Source organism: Eublepharis macularius, chromosome 2 (genome assembly GCF_028583425.1).
Source record: "Eublepharis macularius isolate TG4126 chromosome 2, MPM_Emac_v1.0, whole genome shotgun sequence".
NCBI lineage: Eukaryota > Metazoa > Chordata > Lepidosauria > Squamata > Eublepharidae > Eublepharis > Eublepharis macularius.
This window is the reverse complement of record NC_072791.1, coordinates 93,418,138-93,443,131: the sequence shown is the minus strand read 5'-3', so window position 1 is coordinate 93,443,131 and position 24,994 is coordinate 93,418,138. Positions and strand designations below refer to the sequence as shown.

The 24,994-nt window shown below is 43.7% G+C and overlaps 1 protein-coding gene across 1 annotated transcript in view; it reads right to left on the bottom strand.

The window, feature by feature from the left end:
* Positions 1-4,952: 4,952 nt before the first annotated feature.
* The window catches only part of SLC1A2 (solute carrier family 1 member 2), a 165,783-nt gene continuing 145,741 nt past the window's right edge, over positions 4,953-24,994 (bottom strand). The window contains exons 8-11 of the mRNA XM_054971291.1: positions 17,320-17,514; positions 16,749-16,883; positions 6,866-7,097; positions 4,953-5,027 (exon numbers count right to left, since the gene is read on the bottom strand). Coding sequence (XP_054827266.1) covers positions 4,953-5,027; positions 6,866-7,097; positions 16,749-16,883; positions 17,320-17,514 — 637 coding nt within the window. The remainder of the gene's footprint in view (positions 5,028-6,865; positions 7,098-16,748; positions 16,884-17,319; positions 17,515-24,994) is intronic.

Here is a 24,994-nt window from a genome sequence, read left to right as displayed (position 1 = left end):
CAAAACGGTGAAAGACTGTCCTGCTATGTTGCTTGCACCATGCCTAGAGCACAGTGTGACAACTGCTCGTTCTCCCTACCTTTAAATTACTTTGATTGCTGGGGCTTCCTCCCACCTTTCCCTGAATTCCTCACTCTAAGACAAGAGCCAAGCCAGGAGTGGGTTAAGAAGCAAGGACAACGACGGGGACATGTGGAATAGTTAAAAAAGGAGAACTAGGGAAACATTGGTCAAAAAGGCCATGGAGATGGGGATAGGAGAAGGAGAAAGACTTGAGATGAAGCCCTCATTTCAATCCACCCTACCAACTCTCATGAGATCTCACAAAACTGACTAATATAGCTCTGAGAGTTCTATGAAAATTCACTAGCATCAAAGAAGGATGCCAGCACCAAAGACAAAGAGTAACCTTGCTCTTATTGAAATCTATGACTAAATCCAACCAGACACAACACTGGGAGTTGTATACGGAGCTTATGTTCTGATGTTCTCCCAGCTAGTACACAAACTAGCTAGTAAAATAGCTAGTACACAAACCCCCATTTGGACAGGTGCTCAGCCTCAGTGTCCTGAATTTCCATTGCCTTCAGTGAGAGACAGGTAGCCTGTATTTTGAAAACTCTGATACTTTCAACAAACAATTCGAAAAGAGATAACAAGGTCCTTTCCATTATACAGAAACTCTAGAAACTGGATCTGAACAAAGGGCTCTTTTGCCCAAAGTGCTAGTGCCATGTTAGCTTTTCAAGAGGAAGATGAGAACTAGTAAATGCATCTCATTGACTAGCTACAGTATTAGCATTTAAAGAATGAAACAGAAATGGTTTATGAGCATAATAGGAAAAGCAGCTGAACAAATATGTCTTCTAATTGGAAAATAGGCTGAAGCAGCACTAAAATGTCACAGTCTTCCATTTATCTTACTGCAAGTAATCATCCTAATCATTTACTGTTACTAGTTCGCCATATAGTTATTAGAAGTCTGAACAGCATGGATAGGAAGCAAGAGGAGACATTCAGTTACATACACTATTATTGTTGATTTGTTTGTGCTTCTTGATAAATTAAACTTCATAGTGATGGAGAGATTTAATATGGGAGGTATCATCATGACACGACTGAAGCAAGAACAAAAAGTGTAAAATTCATAGAGTAAGAAACAGCATTTGTCAATAAGTTCTGTCCATTCACAAGTGAAATGACCAAAAAAACCCCAACTTTTTTGATGGCCAAATTAACCAGCTAGCACTCCAGAATTATGTGGAAGAATCTAGGAAATGTGAGCAAGCACCAAATGCAATTGCTGGTCTTCCCTCCCTGTTTTTAAATTTTAAGAAAAGGAATGTCGTAAGTGTAAACTTCCCTGAGTTACTAAAAATACAAAAGTGTTTCCACAAAGTCCTTTAATTCTTTCCATCTCTGTTAATTCAAGATTCTAATTCCGTAGTGCCACATGTGGAATGTTTCCCCAGTTCAGCCAATGATCAAGACCTCTGACCTATATCTCCCTTTTGTATTTGAAGAATGATTCAAAACAGACAGTAGTGAGGAATTTCAATTAGTTTGTCTAAAAATGTCAACACAGAACATGGCCTGGGAATCATGTTGCCTTTTCTGTATTTAATATCATCCAAAATAAAAAGTGGAGTGGGATATGTGTGTCTATGTGCACAAGTGTGTATGAATGTATTTACATATAAGCAATCTCTATGGTGTTTACTTGCACTTATTTGCTTTGGGGTAAATATAAGCATAAGAACATAAGAACATAAGCAAAGCCATGTTGGATCAGGCCAGTGGCCCATCCAGTCCAACATTCTGTCACACACAGTGGCTAGAAATCCAGTGCCATCTAAAGGACTGTCAGTGAGGCCAGGACACCAGAAGCCCTCCCACTGCCTTCCTTCCAGCATCAAGACAACAGAGCACCACCTCCCCACAAAGAGAATACCATCTATCTCCTGTGGCTAATAGCCACTGATGGACCTCTGCTCCATATATTTGTCCAGTCCCCTCTTGAAGCTGGCAATGCTTGTAGCTGCCACCACCTCCTGTGGCAACGAATTCCATGTGTTTATCACCCTTTGTGTAAAGTAGTATTTTCTTCTACCTGTTCTAACCCGACTGCTCAATAATTTCATAGAGTGCCCACGAGTTCTTGTATTGTGAGAAAGGGAGAAAAACACATCTTTCTCTACCTTCTCTAACCCGTGCATTATCTTGTAAACCTCTATCATGTCTCCCCTCAGTCGTCTTTTCTCCAGGCTAAAGAGCCCCAAGCGCCTCAATCTTTCCTCATAGGGAAAGTGTTCCAACCCTTTAATCATTTTAGTTGCCCTTCTCTGTACTTTTTCCAGTGCTATGATATCTTTTTTAAGGTGTGGCGACCAGAACTGTACACAGTTCTCCAAATGAGGCCTCACCATCGATTTATACAGAGGCATTATGATACCGGCTGATTTGTTTTCAATCCCTTTCCTAATAACCCCTAGCATAGCATTAGCTTTTTTTTATGGCAGTCGCACACTGTGCTGACGTTTTTAGTGAGTTATCTATCATGACTCCAAGATCTCTCTCTTGGTCAGTCTCCGCCAGTTCAGACCCCATCAACTTGTATTTATATTTTGGATTTTTGGTTCCAATGTGCATTACTTTGCACTTGGCTACATTGAACCTCATTTGCCACATGGATGCCCACTCTTCTAGCCTCGACAGATCCCTTTGGAGTGCCTCACAATCCTCTCTGGCTTTCACCACCCTGAACAATTTCGTGTCATCTGCAAATTTAGCCACTTCACTGCTTAATCCCAATTCCAAATCATTAATAAACAAGTTAAAAAGCATTGGACCCAATACCGACCCCTGTGGCACCCCACTGCTCACCACCCTCCACTGTGAGAAGTGCCCGTTTATACTCACTCTCTGTTTCCTATTAATAGGAAAATATACCTAAATAAATACAGAGTATGGGAAAATTAATTCAAATAGGATTCATAAAAACATTATCAATGCAATCTTAAACAGATTTATAGCTTTCTGAGCCCATTGAAGTTAGTGGTCTTAGAAGAGCATAATCCTGTTTGGATTACACTGTATATCAGAGTGCAAGATCCCTCACATTGCCTGCTTGAGAAGAGATCTCCTTAGAGACAGAACTCTGTTTTACTCCTAGCCCCTGGTATACACACAGGTAAAGGGGCAGGCCAATCTGGAAAAGAAAAGCAGTCTTCTTCACCTTCCATTATCCAGCCTTTTCTGATTGCCCTATTGAACAATAAAAATTCCAGAATTTATGGACCTTGACCAAGTAAAAGGGAATGGCTAGATGGATATGTAGGAGGCATGAGTGACCTTCTGCCTTCAAAGGGGCTTGTTGCAATGTCTGTATGTCTGTCTGTGCATGGATATCAAGTGGAGGAAGAGAGAAATGTGTCCTATGGAGATCCCTTCACAGCCTCATGGAGAACATTAGTACCATGTTACAGTTTGCAGGAAATATCCACCAGCAAAATATTCCAAAGATCCCATTCCTGTTTTTACATTTTCCCTAATGGTCCAAATTTGTGGCAGACTGTTTAGGTGTTATTTCACATTAAAAGTGGTGTTTTACAACTTCCAGTTCTCATGATGGTGGTGGTGGAGATTGGCCCCAGAGCATTTGGCATAATGCACTGTTTTGTGCTTGCCCTACAGGACAGTAATTCCATGTTTAATTTACAGTGCTAGATGCAAAGGAGGAAAATGACGAGTACTCCAAATAAAGCATCTTAACCAGTATATAAATAGCTGCTACATATTAAATGTCATAGTTTGAAACTAAATATAATAAATTGTTCTTGACAAAATGAACGTCAAATAAGTATCTGTAGGCAGAGTTATTATAAAAGAACTTTACCTCCCTTTCAAGTCTCCATAAATGAGTAGGCACATACTATTCACTGATACTATTCACTTAGAATTGTCCTGCTCATCTAGCTGAACTGCAGTGTCAGCAGCATTGTTCTTCTTATGGGCACCTTGGATACCACTACTTCTATATGGTATTAGTATTGTGCCCAACTGATGTGAATGGCATATTTTTGGGGATCGATTATTGCTCTGAAAGCTAAATGGCCAAACACTTTAGTTTTATCTATCTTAACAGTCATAAACATTACAAGATCAATTAATTTCTGTGAGCACAATGCAGTGAAACCAGTTACATACACAGCCTCAGGAAGTTTACATTTCTGGGAACAGTGTGCACATGAACCACAAAACTGGAAGTAGTTTTCTCCTTTCTTTCAAGGGTAAGAAGGATGGGGGCTCCTGTGCCAAAAATAAGAATCCCTGGTTGTATGCATACATTGGACATGAACGAGGGGGGGGGCGGTCTATGTCATGATGAATAAATTTAGAACTGCAGTATAAAACGATCCATTTGAAGCTGACTTAAAGAACAGGGAATCCAAAATGCTATATGGTATTAACAGTATTAACAAAGCACATGTAAAACATTTACAGCGATATATATTGCAGTGCCACAATGATAACTGTGCTCATTCACTTGTACAGCAAGAGAAAAGGCAATGCAGATACTACATAGGTTACACAGTACTTGATTCTTATTAGCTCAGGTTTCTGGAGCAAGTCAGCCATCTTAGCTTTATGATTTTGCCTTATTGCAGCATCTACATTCTCTGTGTCTTGAGTGAAAAAGGGAAGCCCAGCAAAAATGCACCTCTAAAACCAACATAGCTGCATCCATTCAAATGGTATGGTAAAGTCAAACAGATGGTTATGCAATATTATTTGACAAAGATGCTAATGGAGCAATGACTTTATGACAGCACTAAGTAAGCAGATAACTTTTCAATGCAAAATGAAAAGAGAAAAAAATGTATCTTAACATCAGCTTTTACCATAAGACAACTTCCAGGAATTATTAAAGAAGAACATTGATTGTTCTTTCCTTATTTCTCATGTTTCCAAGGTTCTTCTTCAACAGCATTGAAGTCTGCAGATTTGCCATTGGTTGCCAAGGTTACCTGCAAGGAATTAGCATCAAAATCTAACTTAAAGGTCAAGGCACTTTGGTAGAAATCATGAATTAAACAGCAAATCAGAATATTTACAAGATTTACATTCAATCCATATGTGAATCTAACCATACATATATAAATCTGTTTTTATTTTGAACTGAATCAATTCTGCCCTTTCAATTTTTTCTTAATCGGTAGAAAGGACAAAGCAGAATTATAAAGCAGACAGTAAAGAACATAGAAATTAGATTTGTAGTTCCATTGTGCATATGTATACAATCACACATATATGCACAACAAATGGAAGAATCGATCCTCTACAAAGTATTGGGAAATCATGTAATTGTATATGCTAAAGCTGTAGTTACAGTCAAGTCAAAGAATTCTTCACAAGTGTGCATTTTATACTCAAACCTGCAATGACCATATTGGAGTCTCAGTTAAAGGTCCATACCTCAGTTAAAGGTTAAGTTGATAATAATAGTGAAAGACCAAGAATTATCAACCATTCCCTGGGAAATACTGGCTAGTAGGCAACATCTCAGCAGTCAATAATATTTTTAAAAACTATCCCTGTGTACTAGTTAAGTTATCTAGAGATGATGCACTGTGTATGACTGGGTGAGCCAAAAATGGCTACTGTTTTTGTTTGGCAGAAATTAACTGGACTTTTACATAGTAAAGGAGCCTTTCCTCTAATTCTAAATGGCATCTCATTATTACCTAGCTTACCTTCTACGTTCTGTCCTCTCAGCTTCACATGAAAACTTAAAGACAGGATTGATATTCCACATGATGGATAAATGGAAGCATTGGGACATGAAGACATGACAAAATGCATCTATGTCTGAAACAAAGCCAGCCTTTTTCTTAAACAATTTAAAAGGGAAGCACATGCATTACAGAGAACAAACCACACATTTGGATCAGAAACTATAGGTTAATTCACAAAGAAAATTACGTGAAATGTGATCATTAAAAAATACAGAAATCAACTCATGCAACAACAAGTCAACATAGTTTCTTTTAAATATATATTCTACATTAATGAAGTGCAACCTAGGAAGCCATGCAGAATATATTACAGGAAATGAGATGTTACTGTATTAGTAATCCCCCTCCCTCCCCAAAAAACAAAAGCCTGACCAGAGTTCCAGCAAGCTTCTCCTTCCCCTGCATGAATTTTTGCATTCATACATGCTTCTAAATGCTACTCCTCAATGTTTTAAAATCAGTGAGAACTATTTAGACAAATTTTAAAATGTTACACTCCATTTATTTCATTGGAAGAGATTAAGCACATTTAAGCCTCATTCTGTCAAGTACTTAACTTTGGCTGGATCCTGCTAAGTATTTTAAATTATTGAACTACTTCCATACACTACAACCATATTTAAATGGAAAAAAGTTTGACATACTCACAGTGCCAGAACAATGGTGTATCTTTAATGAATGTGTGAAACATTTATTTATTTATTATTGTCCATCTTTTTCATTGTACAGCTAGCCCTCTTGCCACAGGATCTGTTCTCTCCCCTACTGATAACTTGCCACTGGGAAGTCAATGGATGCCAAAAGAGATTATGACACTTTATTCTTGCTTTTCACCTTCCCTAATACACTGTGCAACACCATGTTATTTGTAAACATCGTGCACAAATGCAGTTTAAACAATATTGAAAAAAATCTTTAAACCAAGTCTGTGTGTATAGCGTCTGGTATCCAGTGAAGTCACGTTATTAGTGATAAATTTTAAAAAAATACATGCAAGTAAAAAAAAATAAAAGAAGATGAAGAGTTACTGGCTAGATGCAGGTCTCAATATCCATAAATGTGAAAGATACCTTGCATTCATCTATTATGACAGAGTTGTGAGCTGTATAAACACATTGGTTTGAATTGTTTTCCTTGTGATTTTTCAGGTCATCATAAATTGATTGAGTCTTCATCATTTCAATATCTTCATGCCCTCTGTGATGGGAATCTAAACTGTCCAACTCTGCCTTAGAGAGATGATAGACAATGCCAGCTCCAAATGAATCTCCTACAACATTGACTGAAGTTCTCATTCGGTCCCTGCAAAGAAACCCCCAAAATACACACAACTTATAAAAGCTTTGAAGTAGAGAAAAGTCAGATTATAGTGTGGGCATCCAGAGGTCCCACTGTGTGAATGAGAGAGGAATAAGAAATTAATGAAAGTTTCATGTCACAATTGTTTTTGCTTTTATTTATGTTCTTTCAAAATGTTTAAAAAGATAACAGTCCTGAGATCTAGCAATTTGCAGGCAGGGCTGGCGCCACCATTGAGGTGGTGAGGCAGGTGCCGAGGGGCTGGAGGGGGCGCCGGGGGCAGAGGCGTGCGCCACAGAGCTGGCGTGCCTGGCCTACAGCTGCTGCAGCTGGCCAGCCCCATGGCGCTGCCGCCGCCACACACACACCCCGGCTGGGCACAGCAGCTGCAGGCCAGGCACGGCAGGCGGCCAGGGCAGCGTGCAGAGTGCGGGCAGCCTCTGCGTGCCGCCCCAGCCACCCGCCAGCCAATGGGCCTGGCTTTGCTGAGTGATGATGTCATCACGTGGTGACGTCATCATGCAATCCGGGGGCACGCGCACGCACAGGAAGGTGGCCGTGGGCGCCAGAAACCCTGGCGCCGGTGGTGTTTGCAGGGTTGTGATTTTTGCTACATTAAAATCTGACTTGATCCTGCAGCTCTTACAAGCTTTGATAAAGTTTTCCATTCTCTTTTTACTGACAAATCCCAATACAACACACAAACAAAGGTGATAAAATAGTGATATGCCTACAGATTTTCATCAATAAAAAATAATCCTCTAACAGCCACTGAAGGCGTGAGTAACAAAGCTTATCATAAAAGGTAGAAGGTTACCCCATAAAAAATTCTTGTTATTAAGACTAAGCTGTAAAGAAATGCTTTTATTTGTAGGCTTGAACTGTTCCAAAGTTTTCAGACCTGTAGTTATAAAAGATGGTTCCTCCCTTTTAGCTTCAGATGGGGGAGGGAAGCCAAATGCTTTCTAAGCCAAACTCAGGGTCTTTAGTCATGCAGATGTCCCACCTGGCTGAAGACAAAGGAGTGTCCAGAAGAATTTTTGCTAATAGCTTACCTTTCCAGGTATGTGTGTTTGGTGTGTTTGGTGTGTGGGAACACATAGAGAACTAAAATACCAGAGTGGATTCTTCCTGGAACCTCCAGGAAAAGTCTCTCTGACCTACTCCTTTGACTTGCCCCATGAGGTGGGCATAGGGTTGCCAGCTCCAGGCTGGGAAATTCCTGGAGACTTGGGGAGCCTGGAGAGGGCAGGATTTGGGAGGAGGAGGGACCTCATCAGGGTTTAATGTCATAAAGTCATCTTCCAAGGCAGCTATTTTCTCCAGGGGAACTAAACTCTGTCACCTGGAGTTCAATTGTAATTCCAGATCTCTAGCCACCACCTGGAGGATGGGAACCCTAGGTGGGCAAAGGGAGAGAATAAAACCTCCTGGCACAGGGAGGAGGGTCTCTTTGACTGATTTGAACTGGAAGCTGAAGGAGCTGAGAGTTGGCTCCTTGCAGGCTGCAGACATTGGCCATGTGGCAGTTAGAAGCCTGAACCATGAAAGATATGAAGACTCCTCAGTATCTTGGAATTTTCTAAGACAGAGAGCTTGCCTAAACAGAAGATCTAACTTAAGCATATAATGTACAAAGGGAAATGCAGAGGAATTACATTTTTATCCATTTTTTAATTCCCTTGCTTCCTTGAGTGCTGTGCTTAAAAGTGTAAGCATGAACAATGTATTTTTTTCTTTTTTTAATAAATGTTTTTAAATTCTTAAAAGCTGAATGCTGTTCTCTGTATGAGAGAGACTTCCACTGCTCAACCACACTATTTAAAACAAATAAGCCCAATTGAATAAAATGGGATTTTATCCTCTTTGGAATTGTTCCCTGAAAATATCATCCATGCAGCTGCTAATGGCCTCTGAACTGCATTCTCAGTTAAGCTCTTGGCTATTGTGGAGGATCATCCATCATTCAGAGGAACTTTCAAGGTGAGTCCACAAGACCCTTCCCCCAAGAAAACCCTTCCAGAGCTGATTGGTTATGCCATGCCTGATTTGTGGATCCTTTCGTTTTTGTGTCAATCGTTTTTATCAAAGCAACATATGTGTCTGGACAACTTATTTAAAGAGAGCAGACAAAGAGAACATTCTCAGGCAGGTCTACTTAAGTGGGGCTTACTCCCAAGAAAGTGTTCTTAGGGTTGCACTGTTAGACTACAATTCTGTGCCCGCACACTAAGAGATCGCTGGGGTTTATTTTCAAGTAAATATGCCCAGGGTATAGTTCTATTATCTTGAAAAGATTAATCAATCTGGATAACCAATTAATCAGACCTAATCTGATTACGCGTCTGGATAGATAAAAATAATAAATTGAACTACCACAGAAACAATATGTTTTATTTAATTAAACTGTTTAAACATCAGTCTCCTTGCATCACTTACTACTGCTGCCCCAGCAAATTAATGAGACCCAACATCAGAGCAGCAATGCAGACTGGATTAGAATGACTTCCTGAGAAAAAGGAATGGGAAAATAAGAACAAAAATAATTTAAGATGAACCTAAAAATCATTAATCTAAATGCTCTTTTCTATCTTTTATTTCTCTTCTGAATCTGAACATATGAATCTGAACATATGAATCTACTTTATACTGAATCAGACCATCGATCAAGGTCAGTGGCAGAAGCTCTCCAGGTTCTCAGGCAGCGGTCTTTCACATCACCTACTGCCTGGTCCTTTTAGCTGGGATTGAACCCGGGAATTTATGCGTGGAAAGCAGATGCTCTATCACTGAGCCACCCCCCCCCCCGAATTCTAAAATTTGGATTGTATCCAAACAACTTTTCTGCTAGTGAAGAAGAGAGGATGGAGTCCCTTTTCACAAGGGTTGTCAGCCTCCAAGGGAGGGGCCCAGAATTCTCGCAGAATTTCAACTTATCTCCAGCTTCCAGAGACCAGTTCCCCTGGAGAAAATGGCAGTTTCAGAGGGCAAACTCTATGATATACCATAAATTCTAGGTGAAATCCCTCCCCAAATTCCCCCTCTGTTGGTCACCCTACTTTTCACTATGGAGGGGAAAAGGCTATTCAGGGATCATGGGATCTATGTGTAAAATAAGTTGTGTGGACTGTAAGGAAGAGAACTGTGGATAATATTGAGTGAAAAGTGGGCTGGATCCAAACCTTCATGTCCCCAGTGTCATACTAAACTTGCAAGGGTGACTAAGAATCTGAACGATTTACACAAGTCTGTTCATTCGAATCCATGTTTTTCAAGGCATAAAATCTCTTTATAGGAGACCTTTCTATGACATTTGCTAAGCTTGTCAGCTTTCCCTTTTGAAAGTATACCATTTTTGGCTACCGCTAATGATACTGGATTAATTCCAGCTGTTGGCAAATAGCACTGTTCTTTAAAATGCCACTTCATATTTTGTTCAGTTTGGAGGAATTGTAAGACATATACAAACCTTCAAAGATTTCCTAGTGCTTTCAAAACTTTCTATAATGTTTTTCCCCACTTTAGAGGGAACAGAAGATAAAGTATATCTAACATATTCTCCAGCTATGGACTTCAGTTATGGAATATGTAACCCAGGGTTCCACCACTTTTGAATCAAGACCTAAGAACTGTAGCAAAATGGAAGAGGATGACTTATATATCCTGCTTTTGATAAGCTGCTGATTTTCTAAGATTTCTTTTCTAAGATAATGGCGTAGTAATTTTTGTAAGATTTTTATCAACTTGAGTTTGGAAAGTCATGATGCAATTCATTCTCTCCGAATTGCTTATAGCTTAAGCTACAAAACCTAAGGATTTGTAAATTAGATCTGTAAGCTGACTTCCTTTAAATCCATTTTAAATCATGGTACATGGAAACTGTTCATGTCTTCAGGTTCATGTGTTGTTTCAATGCTCCGTCACTATCCCTAAACAACTGATTAACTGGAGCAAATGCTCAGAAGGTAACTAGCTTTCCCCAGCAGCTGGAAGAGAAAAGCCTGGTTCCTAGCTGGGGTTGTGGCACCTAGAGATGGGCACGAACAGCAATACGAACAAAAAAAAGCCACGAACAACCCAATCTGCTGTTCACGAACAAGCTGTTATTGAGGCCCCATTCTAAATGAAGAGGTGGTCGTTGCAAGCCTCGTTTGTTGCTGTTCGTCAAGCCAGACAGTCTGATACCTGCAATCAATTCCCTTGGCAACTTAGGCAGGGATTGTCTGAACTCTGAACTCCGGCTGTTGCCCTGGAAACCCCAATCTAAGCCCAATTTATCTTGATAGGCAGGTCTTCCTTTCAAGTGTGGAGCTCCAAATTTGCTACAAGGGAGCAAAGACCAGGGGGGAAGGGGGCTCCCAGCTCTGGCTGCAGACAGTGGAGAGAGAAAGACAGTTGCTGTTGGCATTTTGATAGAGAGAGTGCATTGGAGCTTGAATTTTCTTTGTGTGTGGTGAGTAGACATGGGCACGAACAGGAAAAAATTTCGAACACCCTGTTCATTGTTCATTGCCATCCATGAACAACGAACAACGAACAGAACAGAACACATCCCCTTAACAAACATGTTCGGTGTTCGTGGCCCTTTAAAGATCCCTTTAAACTATCAGCTGGCAGGTGGCAGGGGGGGATTCTCCCTTGCTGCCTGCCAGCTGATAGTTTAAAGAGTCCTTTCCGGCCACGTGCAAGGGGCAGGGCCCTTTAAACACCCCACAATCCCAAGCCCCCACCCCCCTGCCCCACCCCAGCACCGTCAGGCTGCTGCTGCCGGGTGTGAGAGGGATGGAGAGATTCTCTCCGTCCCTCTGACAGTGGGCAGAGCCAGTGCTGCCGTGGGACCGCTTCTGCCTGCTGTCAGAGGGACGAGGAGAATCTCCTCGTTCCTCTGACAGCATGCAGAGCCAGTGCCACCACGGGGCCACTTCTGCCCGCTGTCAGAGGGACGAGAAGAGACTCCCCTGGTCCCTCTGACAGCAGGCAGAGCCAGCACCGCCATGGGGCCGCTTCTGCCCACTGCCAGAGGGACGAGGAGAGACTCCCCTGGTCCCTCTGACAGCAGGCAGAGCCAGCGCTGCCACGGGGCCACTTCTGCCTGCTGTCAGAGGGATGAGGAGAGACTCCCCTGGTCCCTCTGACAGCGGGCAGAGCTGGGGCGGCCGCGGAGCCACTTCTGCCCACTGTCAGAGGCATGAGGAGAATCTCCCATGGACAGAGCCGGTGCCACGGGGCTGCTCCTTCCCGGTGCCAGCAGGAGAGCTGGCGCCACCCCCTTTGCTGTCATTTTCTCTTCACAGTGGCAAAAACTGTACTGCCTGTTGGAAGCTACTTTGAGGGGTTACAAAACTGACCTTCCCAATGTCCATTACCCACCAAATTTGCAGAGGACATAGTCATCACTGTCCTCTGAAGACCCCCCCCCAAGTTTCAGAGAGATTGCAGCCCGGGAAAGGTATGATCCATGGGTCCCCCCCCCTTTGCTGTCTATTTCTCTTCTGAGTGACAAAAACTGGACTGTCTGCTGGAAGCTGAAGAGTTAAAGCCAGAAGGAAAGCCGGAAGGAGTTCAGACAGAGTTCAGTCCTTGCCATTGCCGGGGGAATTGATTGAAGGCACCTGAGTGTCTAGCTTCCTGAACAGTGGCCGAATGCAACGAATGAGGCTTGCGACGACCACCTGTTCGTTTGGAATGGGGACTCATGAATGGCCCGTTAGCTAACAAACAAATGGCCTGTTCGTGGTTTTTTTTCGTTCGTATTGTTGTTCGTGCCCATGTCTAGTGGTGGGACAGGGATCTACCCCTTCAAGTTCCAGGGCTGCTGCCAGGCTCTGGGGCCAAGCTATTATTTATTATTGGTACCTTTCCTGGTGCCTGCTCAGGTCAAGTTTCTGGGAGTGGTGCAGTAGGGATCTTGACCAAACTTGGATAATGGCTGGAGGAGAGCCTGCTGGCCCCCATGAACAGCCGACCATGAACATGTTCGTGAACAGGGCCATGTTCATGGTTGTTCATGAGTCCCTGTTCGTGGATGGCAATGAACAACGAACATCATGTTCGGGTTTTTTTTCTGTTCGTGCCCATCTCTACTGGCACCCTACTGACGTACCAAGGATCAGCGAGAGGAAGGAACCCCTCCCTGATCCATAACAGCTCTATTTCCTAGCTCTGGGTCAACCTGGGCAGGAATCTTCATTTTGGACTCAGGGCGACTTAAGTGTGGGTGGTGGAGTTGCTCATCTTTTAGACTTCCCTTTACAAAGATTCCCCATGTGTTCATTCTGGATCCTTTTGTAAAAACTCAGCCATTATATTGATATAATATTGTAAGTTACAAAAAAATAAAAAGGAGGGTGCTGTGACATCACCAATGAGGCCACTGATGAGAACAGCAGTTGAAAATTCTGACCATTTACGGCACATGCAGAAAAAATAAACCAACTCCACAACTGTAAAAATTCAAAGGGATTCAAACTGTAAAAATTCAAAGGGAGGGCAGAATATGGAAGTAAATTGATTTTAGTGCTTGAGGATCAACTACTAAGAAAATCAAGAATAAATCAAGTCCCTGGGGCTGTTTCAGGTGAAAAAAATGGTGTGGTGGGGAAGGTTGAATCTGTAATGTTACAGCAATAGTTAGTTGTTGGATTTGACCAAGAAAATGACAGAAGATGGCTTTGCACATATAAACTAGACTAGCCCAGCCTCATAGCTAATGCCACACAGGGAGTCTAGAGGGCTAGAACACCCTTGGAGAGAGGCACAAAATGAGGAGTAACACAGTTGTATAGCCTTGTGCAGATTAGAAGAGCTATCTGACCCACAATAGATACAATATGTTGAGGCCCAGGTGCAGAGTGTGTCTGAGAATAACAGGAATGTCTAAGTTTACAGAAGTGGAGATACTATTCAAGGACAGGTGTATTTGTGGAGAGGCGAAAGATATTCTTATATATAAAAACTTGCAAGCATTAATTTTCCATAGAAAATTAGCATGAATGACTAACAATTTTTATATATTTTAAAAAAGTGTTTCAAATATAGAAGATCTTGTCTGGTGTTTAAAGTTATAAGATAATTAGTTAGCTAAGAGCGAGAGCCCTTTGAAGCAGGACAGTTAGTTATTGTTAGAAGATGGTTCTGAAACCCTATAAACAGGGTTAATTTCGAGGGGGAACGCACCAGAACAGTGTTCCGTCAGTTTCCCCAAGTCAGGTGGCTCTCCCCACCTGACTTTAGAGCTGTTTAGGCCTTGATTGGGGCCAAAATAGCCCGAATCTGGGCCAAAACAACCTGGATCGGGTTGGTGCTGGGCAGGAGAACCTTCCTCGTCTGGCACCAACCCAATCCCAGCCGTGTCATCCCTGATCCAGGCTGAAACAAGCCAAAAATGGCCATTTTGGGCCCGTTTTGGCCTAAAAAAGGGACAAAATGGCCTGGATTGGGGCCAAAACGGCCCAGATCAGGTTGGTGCCAGGTGGGGGAACCCTCCCTTGCCCAGCACCAACCTGGTCCCAGTCATTTTAGGCCCATTTTGGCCCAGATCAGGGCCAAAATGACCCATAATGGGTCAGTGCTGGGCAGGGGAACCGTCCCCTGCCCAGCACCAACCTGGTCCTGGCCATTTTGGCCCTGATCCAGGCCCAGGCCAAAATTGGCCCCAAATGGCCATTTTTGGCTTGTTTCAGGCCCAAAGGGGCCTGGATCGAGGCCAAAATGGCCCAGAATGGGTCGGTGCCAGGTGGGGGAAGCCTGCCCTGCTGGGCACTGACCCAGTCCCGGTTGTTTCGGCCTTGATCTTAGCCCAAAAGGGCCATTTTCGGCCAAAAAGGGCCCTTTTGGGCCCGGATCCGGACCAAAACAGCCCGGACCAGGTCAGTGCCAGGCAGGGGAGAGTTCCCCCACCCAGCTCTAACCTGATCAGGGCCATTTTTGCTCATTTGGGGCCCATTTTGGCTGCGATCAGGACCAAAACCGCCAGTATTGGGTCTGTGCCTGATGGTGGACCTCTCCCCTGCCCAGCATTGACCCAATCTTGGCCATTTTGGGCTCAATCCAGGCCAAAACGTACCCAAAATGGCCATTTGAGCCATTTTGGGCCTGTTTTGGCCTGGATTGGGGCCAAAAGGGCCCTGATCAGGCCACTGCCAGGTGGGGGGACACTCCCCCATCTGGCAGCAGCCATTTTGGCCCGATCAAGGTGTATGGCATATGCTAATGAGCTATGCTAATGAGTTCCTGCAGCTCTTTTTCTACGAAATGACCCCTGCCTATAAATAGGGGAAGCTTAATTGACTAGGAGTTTCCTCCTAGAAGAAACTCTTTGCCTTTGACCTGCTTATCTTTGGGTGTTACTTTTTTGGACTCATGTAACTACTGATCGATATAGTTATTGTCATGGCCCAGTCTGAGGGTGGGGTCTCCTTGGGAGGAGAGGAACCTCGTGTAGGCAGCCAGGACTCCTCAGGGCTGTGTAACCAGCCCTAGCCCTGACTCAGCAGAAGATGGCAATCAGGAGCAGCAGCTGCTGGCTGATCAGAGCTTACAGCCAGCAGCTGAGACACCAGCACCCTCTGGCCTCAATACCACAGGGGAAGCTCAGCCAGGGACATCCCAGGCTACAGGTGCAGCACAGCCAGGGGCCTCCACCCCCCCCCCAGATTCGCCCACGCCCAAAGCATGCTGGAGACAATGCCAGAGACTGGAACTGCAGGAGAGACAGCGCAGTGCTCGTCTCCTGAGCCGATGCCAGCTGCTGGAGAGTGACGATGAGTAGCATCAGAATGGAGTCCCAGCAGATGGCTGAAAACCATGTCTGGCTATAATAGCCAGTCAGGAGCAACTGCCAGGTGTGGAAGCAATGTGATGATTACCTGCAACCACTTCCTGGTACCTTGTGTCTTGCTCTGGCATGCACCTTGCCTTGATACCCTCATGCTCTAACCTACAGACTGGACTTGGCTTGGCTTTTTGGATCCTGGACACACCCCTGGCATTTACCTTGGGCTCTGACTATGGACTGGACCTGGCTTGTGACTCTTGAACACTCCTTGGCTTTGTGTTAGTACCTGGGCTACCAGCTTGAGCGGGCCCAGCCCATGACAGTTATAATGGATGGTATGGTTTTCTGTTGATTAATATTATTTTATTAATAAAGGCTTAGAATGGAAGCAGAGATTCTGTAGTGGTATTACTTGTATACTATACCTAGTAACGAACCTAAAATGTTATTTGTGGTGTACCTCTTGCTAGGAATTAAATAATTATATAGGAAAGCTAACTAGATGCTTAGGGCTTCTTAAGTGCACACTTATATCTGAATCAGGCCTGACCAAAGTCATCCAGAACAATCCTGTCCCAAATGAGCCCACAAACATTTGGAAGGAACCTTGTTGGCCCTAAAAGAAGATATAAGAACCATGAGTAGAATTAACTGGTATGTTTTCTCTCTGTTTTTACAAACTAACACCAGAAACAATTCAGCTACATTCCCCAGAATGCACTACTGCATACACATTGTCAGCTGCACAAATCATGGTGCAGACTTAAGGGTGCTTGTCAAGTGGGCTTCATTGTGAGGGAACTGACACATGGCAGATAAGGCAGCCCATGTGGTCACCACTACAAGAAAGATTATACAAACAATATTCTGTTACTTACAAGAGCCAGTCTACAGCAACCAATAAGCTGATATCTTGAGTGGGAAGACCCACTGCAGTGAGGATGAGGAGCATGGTTACCAGTCCTGCACTTGGTATACTGGCAGCACCAACACTTGCAAGAGTGGCCGTCAAACTGTAAGATTAAAAATATTTGCAAATTAAAAAGAGAGATCTCTATTACCATTTCTTGTCCCAGTACTGGAATTGCACACACACACACATTTTGGGTTGTGAGTCCAACCCCAAATCTATAGAAGTCTATAGAAATTATTTAACATTAATTCAGTACAGACTATATTTAATATAGTATATTATACTGTCTTCCGGGTGAACTTCAGGTATGGTTTCTGATTAACTCATTAGCCACTTGAGTTACAAAAGAATATAATTTATTGCAAATGTTTGCATTTCAAGTATGTACTTAAAGATTTTCTTTTTCTTTTTTAATCAAGACAAAGGAAAAATGTGATTGATTTAATTAAATCTAGTTTAATGAAAATGCTTTCCACTTGCCTGCATTTGTAACACATGATAATCCAGATAATCTGATCAAAGAACAAGAAATTCACCTGACAGTGACTATCTGTCCACCATCCAACACAACTCCATTCATCTGTGCTATGAAGATGGCAGCCACTGCTTCATAAAGGGCAGTCCCATCCATGTTAATAGTGGCTCCCACAGGTAAAACAAATCTTGTCACACGCTTATCAATGCCCAAGTTTTCTTCAAGGCAGCGGAATGTGACAGGCAATGTACCAGCACTAGATAAGAAAAAGGAGATGGGGTGGAGGAATGTTATATATTAAATTCTTACTTTGTGGGACAATATCACATACGTGTTTTCACAAGGCTTATTTCCTTTGAGTTTGATGCTGTTGGAAAGTGGGTTTTTTTCCTGCTTCCCCACAGCATTGTGGTACATTTGTGCAACTCCCAGGGTTTTCCTAGATTGTCTCCTATCTCCAAACCTGCCTTGCTTTGAAGTTTTGGAAAAGATTACAGCAAACTCTGGATGGCTGCCAAGTGAGTAGGAAAGTTTGGGTTTTTGTCTTGCCCACATGGTTGCAACAGTCTCCCCCCCTCCCCCCGTCACCAGGGCATTTTTAAAATCAGCAACTGAATAGTGTTATATTGATATAATATTATGCTAATATGTGTATCAGGTTCCCCGAATTCTCAGCTTTCATTTTTATAAAAAGTAAGTCTGTAGCCCCTTTGGCTGCAGTGATATAAGAAAAAAGATGTGCCTCTGCAAGGAAAGGGGCTAGAGCAGGGGCCCCCAACCTTTCTGTGGGCACCTTTGAACTCTGACACAGTGTGATGGGTGCAGACAACAAAATGGCTCCCACAAGATGGCTGCTGCAGGAGGTGGAGCGAGCCACAAAATGACTGCTACATAGGGTTGCCATTCCCTTCCTCCCAACCTCCTACTCCCACCAACACTCACGTGGCTAGTTGGGGGAAAGACACAGGAATGGGCCTCCTGGGGTGCACTCCTGGCATGGCATGATGACCTCACTCCTGGGAGTGATGTCATTGTGCAGGCCCCAGGAGTGCTCCCAAGCTTCGCAAATTGGTCCGGCATAAAGCCCAGGAGCAGTGCTGTGGCCTGCATGATAACATCACTCCCAGAAGTTACGTCACTGAGCCATGTCAGGAGTGCACATGCACTTTGCGCGTTCACAAGGACATTGGAAAGGTAAGTGCCAGGTCCCTCTCCACTGGGAGGTTAAGGGGACCTGGCAACCCTACTGCTACAGCTTAGGTTCAGTTTTTCACACAGTGGAGATTTCTGTGATGTGGTGACAGCTTCTGTCTATGCAACGTTTTCAAAAATATGCACAGCCAATCAAATCTCCAGTTGCCTTGCTGGACAAAAGCCCCACCTACATTCTAAAAATACTTGGCAGACACCAGGAAAGGTGTTGGTGGCTGCTATAGTGCTTATGAGAACCACGTTGGGACCCCTGGGCTAGAGACTTATGTTTTTTAAAAATGAAAGCTGGTAATTCAGAGAAATGGATACATAATACTGGTATAATGGTATATTTATATAATGCTATTCAATCTCCAGTTGTAAAAAACTGCTGGGGAAACCTGCTTTGTGGAAGCCCCATTGCCACTGTGTTGTATTAGCAGCTGCAGTGGCACTAGTGCCCCCCCCCCATTTTTTTTGCTTAGTTCTAGAAGTTTCTCTGATTTGAATATGTGTAGTCTCAAATTACTTACCAATGCAATGCACAGAGACCATAAAGAATAATTTAAGGAAATTGTTGCCACAATATGTGGTCATGACTGCTTGTTCAGATGACTTTAAAAGCTGTTTAATATGATAACTACATAGAGCCTCCATGATTAAAAGCAGTATGCCACTGGATACTAATTAATGGAGCAACAGTGAGGGAGAATTATTGTTTTTTTGCCGTAAGAAGAGATTTTCCAGAGAATATCTAGTTGACCACAATGGGAAAACTTGCTAGATTTAGATGGTCTGATCCAACAAAGCTCTTATAATAATATAGTCTTTAGTCAATTAAAATGGACAGGATATGACCAGCCCTTCTGTTGCTTGAAATGGCAGAATCCCTCAAATGAGAAATTTCTCACCCCTCACATTTGCTGCTGTTCTTTGACTTAAAGCTAACTTGAACCCCATAAAACTGGAGAAAACAGGCTGGCTAGATATCAAACAGTAAGATACCAAACAGAAGGGAAACTGTTCAGAGGTGTTGTAAACTTTGTGTAAGAAAACCCCCAGGGAAAATGCAGACTGCTAACTAGCTCCAGTTGCTATAGGAACCAGATAATTCAGAGGAGAGGTCAACAAGGACAGACCTCAGAAAGACAGGAAGTAAAAAGGGAAGTGAAAATTGGTTGCTGGGGAAGAAATCTGAAACATAATGAGGCCCTATGTAGCTTTTGGACTCTGTTGAAAAGGCTGAAAAAATCTTGCCTGAAATTCAGGAGAGATGTTTTCCTTACAAGCCCATAGGAAATGCAGGCCAGGTGCACTGGTGCTGAAGAGAAGGCCTAAACAGGAGCATCATGGGAAGGCTATTGACTAAGAATCTATTTGCTGCTGAGAGGAAGATTGCCAGACGAGCCCAAAAGTTGCAACAATAATAATCAAAGTGAAAAGATATATTCATGCATGCATTCATGGTGCTTTAGATTAAAGAGGTTGAGAAGCAATGGGGCTATATTAATTTATACTCTATCTGAAAGCAAGATGATCCTGAATATAAATAAGAATATCAATAGAAATGTAAGATGACCCCTTCTTTTTCTTGATGACACACCTGGAAAAATAAAACTGCCAGATGAGTTCAACAAAAATACCAGACAAACGTGATAAAAATTTGTCAGCCTTGCAGGGACCACATGGCTTGGCAAGGCAGCCCACTGAGCAAGAGACAGAGAAAGAGGCAGGCCATGAAGTAGCACTGCTGCAGTGTGTGCTTCACACCACACCAATGCTAGCAGGCAGATTCCCCACCAGAGAGAGGTGGTTTAGTGATTCTGGGGCCCTGGGCATATGTCAGGGATTTGTAACACAATACCTCCTTTATTCCCTCCCAGCTCACTGATTTTAACCTACTTTATAGGGTTATTGTGAGGCTAAAATGGATTAGGAGAGAATGTTGTGAACTACTTGGGTCCCCATTGGGGAGAAAATTGGGGTATAAACGAAGTAAATAAATATTGCACTATTAAGTCAACAAGCCAAAGTGACCCCCCCCCAATCCCACCCTTGTGGTCTTTGGAGCCAGGGTATCAGGGCTTCAGGGGAAAAGCTGCTGCTGATTGCCAAGGGAGGAAAGAAGCCAAGAGGTGGAATGGGAAATTCAAGACTAATTCTCAGTAGGGGTGGGCATCCCCCCCCCCCAATAATTAGGTGATCTGGATTTCGGTTTCAGGAATACCAAAAAAACAGTATCCCTGAAATCTGGGTCAGATTCTCTAATCTGGTTAAAGATTCCTGACTTTATCCTGCCATTATTCTCATTAGGGAAAACTATCTGTTGGGCTGGGTGGTGGTGTTGATTTTTCAAGAAAATTCCACCAAATTTGCAGGGAACCTTTTCCTTTCTGTCCACTGGAAACCTGCCACATTTCAGAAAGGTTGGGCCAGAGGTCCAATTCTATGGGCTCTTGAACAAGTTGCCCCTAGCCACTCTCCATTGTTTCCAATGCGGGAAACATTTCCAAGGATTTCCAGGCAAAGAGAAACCTTAAATAAAGGCAACCCCTGGCTAAAAGTTAGTCCGAAATGCAAGTCCCACTCTCATGCAGGCTGAACCAACAAAGCACAACAGAATTTAAGCAAACCAGTTTCAAATCAGAGATTTTCAATGTCGAACCAGAGAACCCCAATGTAACAGTAGAGAATCCCAAACTGAAGCAAAGGGGGCTGGAACTGTGGCGTTTAAGAGGCAGCTGGCAGTGTCTTTAAGGATTCTTTTGGAGCTTTAATAGGGGTGGAGGGGTAGGGTGGGAATCCACTCTTCCTGCTGTCTACTGTCCCCTGCCAGCCTCCTGCTGTTCTCCTGCCACAGCAGAGTCACCTGGGCTCAGGAGCACATGGTCTGCAGCTGCTAGAGGAGGTAAGGGCTTTTTGCCTTTCTTGGCTGTGGTGGGTTAAGCTGAGAAGCTAAGGGTGGTACTCTCTAGCTTTGGGGCTTTTTGTGTGTAGTTTTGTGTTGATTTGAGTGTAGTTTTGAGGCTGAGTGTGTTTGGGCTTGATTGTGTTTGAGGGTGAGTGTGTTTGTAAGGCTGCTGGGGGTTGCTGGAGTACAAGCCACACCCCCCCTTTGTGCTCACCTCCTGTGCTTAGCAGGAAGTGACCTTTTGCATTGAAAAGGCAACTGCTGGGCAGGGGCAGGGCAGAGCAGAGTCACCTGGGCTCAGGAGCACATGGTCTGCAGCTGCTAGAGGAGGTAAGGGCTTTTTGCCTTTCTTGGCTGTGGTGGGTTAAGCTGAGAAGCTAAGGGTGGTACTCTCTAGCTTTGGGGCTTTTTGTGTGTAGTTTTGTGTTGATTTGAGTGTAGTTTTGAGGCTGTGTGTGTTTGGGCTTGATTGTGTTTGAGGGTGAGTGTGTTTGTAAGGCTGCTGGGGGTTGCTGGAGTACAAGCCACACACCCCTTTGTGCTCACCTCCTGTGCTTAGCAGGAAGTGACCTTTTGCATTGAAAAGGCAACTGCTGGGCAGGGGCGCGAGCCTTTGGCGCGAGCCGAAGGGCGAGAGCTAAAGGGCTCTTGGCCTGTGGCTCTTAGCCGGGGGATCATAGCCGTTTTCTTTCCTCTTAGTGTGTTATTCCTAAAACAATAATGAAGTCAGAATGCCAGCAGGGGGTTGGGGGCTTTCCAGTGTATTGCACTGAGTGTCACATGTATGACTATCTGCCTTCTGGTCAGAAGTCCTGGATGTGTGCTCGCTGCAAGGAGCTCCTGGCTCTCAGGGAACGAGTACGTACCCTTGAGGCCAAGGTGGCTGACCTGGAGAAGCGGAGACAGTTAGATAGGCACGAGGACAAGATTCTCAGGGCCAGGACAGATGTGTCCTACTCTAAAAATGGCAGCGTTCTTGTTGTCAAGGAGAATGAGGATCTTGTGGAATCAGGGCACCGTATTGAGGATAAGGGGAACATGCCCTCAGAAGGGACCTCTTCTTCAGTTGGTGAGCAGGTTTCCTTTCGCATCAAGGAACCATCCCTGGGTGGGGCGGGAGGGAGGCTCTTGGTAGTTGGTGATTCGATCCTTAGACAAGTAGATAGCTGGGTGGCACAACCGCGTTCTGACCGTATGGTGACTTGCCTGCCTGGTGCGAAGGTAGCGGACATTACGCGTGTTATAGATAGGCTGGTAGATAGTGCTGGGGAAGAGTCAGCGGTCGTGGTCCATGTTGGAACCAACGATGTTGGGAAATGCAGTCGTGAGGTCTTGGAACAAAAATTTAGGCTGTTAGGCAGGAGACTCAAGGCCAGGACCTCCAAGGTAGCCTTCTCAGAAGTGCTACCTGTTCCACGCGCAGGGCCAGAGAGACAAACGCAGATCAGGAGTCTCAATGCGTGGATGAGACGATGGTGTAGGGAGGAAGGGTTCAAGTTTGTTAGGCACTGGGATTCTTTTTGGGACAAGCGGGAGCTGTACAAGAGAGACGGTCTCCACTTGTCCCGAGAAGGAACCCGGCTGCTGGCACTTAAAATCAAAAAGGTGGCAGAGCAGTTTTTAAACTAAATGCTAGGGGAAAGCCGACAAGAGATAAAGTGTCTCTGGTTCAGGATGGTTCATCTCAGAGAGATGAAGGGCTAGGTATAACACTTCTACAGGGAGATAGATTAGAGTTGTCAACTGAGATGGAGACAAACAGTGCAGATGACCTAACTACGTCTCGAGGCAAAGTGTGCCCGGGAAGTTACAGGTGTTTATATACAAATGCTAGAAGTGTCCGAGGTAAAATTGGGGAGCTGGAATGTTTAGTGTTGGGCGAATCCATAGACATTGTGGGCATATCAGAAACTTGGTGGGATGAGGAAAATCAGTGGGACACGGTGATTCCTGGATATAAATTATATCGGAAGGATAGGGAGGGAAGGGTTGGTGGTGGGGTGGCTCTATATGTCAGAGAAGGTATACATTCCAGTAAGATTGAGAAGGTAACTGAATTAGATTCGCTTCTGGAAATGCTATGGGTTGAAATTACGGGCCCAAATGGAAACTTAACTGTGGGAGTTTGTTATCGCCCTCCAGATCAGAAAATAGAGGAGGATTATAAAATGATGACAGGATTAAAGATGGCTGCTAAACAAAAAAACTGTGTTGTAATGGGTGATTTTAACTACCCACACATTGACTGGGCCAATGGGTGTTCGAATCGGGGGAGAGAAAGTGAGTTTCTAGACTGTCTCAATGACTGTGCTATGGAACAGATGGTTACAGAACCTACTAGGGGAGAGGTGATCCTGGATTTGGTCCTCAGTAATGCTGAAGACCTGGTGAGAGATGTAAATGTGATTGCACCACTTGGGAACAGTGACCATAATGTTATTGAGTACAACATATGTATAAATAGGAAATTGCCAAATAAGACCAACACAGCCATGTTTAACTTCAAAAGGGGTAACTTTTCTGAGATGAGGGGGTACGTGAAGAAGAAACTGAAAGGGAAAGTAAAAAAGGTCAAAACACTTGGGGAATCTTGGAGACTATTTAAAACTACAATCCTGGAAGCTCAAATTAAATATATACCGCTGGTTAGGAAAGGCACAAATAGGTTTAGGAAAAGGCCAGCATGGTTAACAAGCAATGTAATAGAAGCTGTAAAAGGTAAAAAGGATTCTTTTAGGCAGTGGAAAACTAGTCGGAGTGAGGTTGATAAAAAGGAGCATAAGCTGTGGCAAAAAAAGTGCAAGTCTGTGATCAGACAGGCAAAAAGGGAATATGAGGAGCATATTGCAAAGAACATAAAGAAAAACAATAAACAATTCTTTAAATATATTAGAAGTAGGAAACCAGCTAGGGAGGCCGTGGGGCCCTTGGATGACCAAGGCGTAAAAGGATTACTAAAGGGTGATAGGGAAATGGCCGAGAAGCTGAATGCGTTCTTTGCTTCTGTCTTCACTGTGGAAGATAAGAAGTGCATGCCCACTCCGGAAGCACTGACTTTGGGAGGGGTTTTGAAAGACCTGAGTCACATTGAGGTGACGAGAGAGGAGGTTATGCGACTGCTAGATAATTTAAAAACTGATAAATCACCGGGCCCAGATGGCATACATCCAAGAGTTCTGAAAGAACTCAAGTGTGAACTTGTAGATCTCCTCACAAAAATATGTAATCTGTCATTAAACTCTGCATCTGTTCCTGAGGACTGGAAGGTAGCTAATGTTGTCCCCATCTTTAAAAAAGGTTCCAGGGGAGATCCGGGAAATTACAGGCCAGTCAGCCTGACGTCAATACCGGGTAAGTTGGTGGAAACTATTATCAAAAATAAAATTAGTGGGCACATTGATGACCAAAAGCTGATGAGGAAAACTCAGCATGGGTTCTGTAAGGGAAGATCTTGTCTCACCAATCTGTTAGAGTTCTTTGAGGGAGTGAACAAACAAGTGGACAAGGGAGACCCGATAGATATTGTTTATCTTGACTTCCAGAAAGCTTTTGACAAAGTTCCTCATCAAAGGCTCCTAAGTAAGCTCAGTAGCTATGGGATAAAGGGCCAAGTCCTCTTGTGGATCGAAAACTG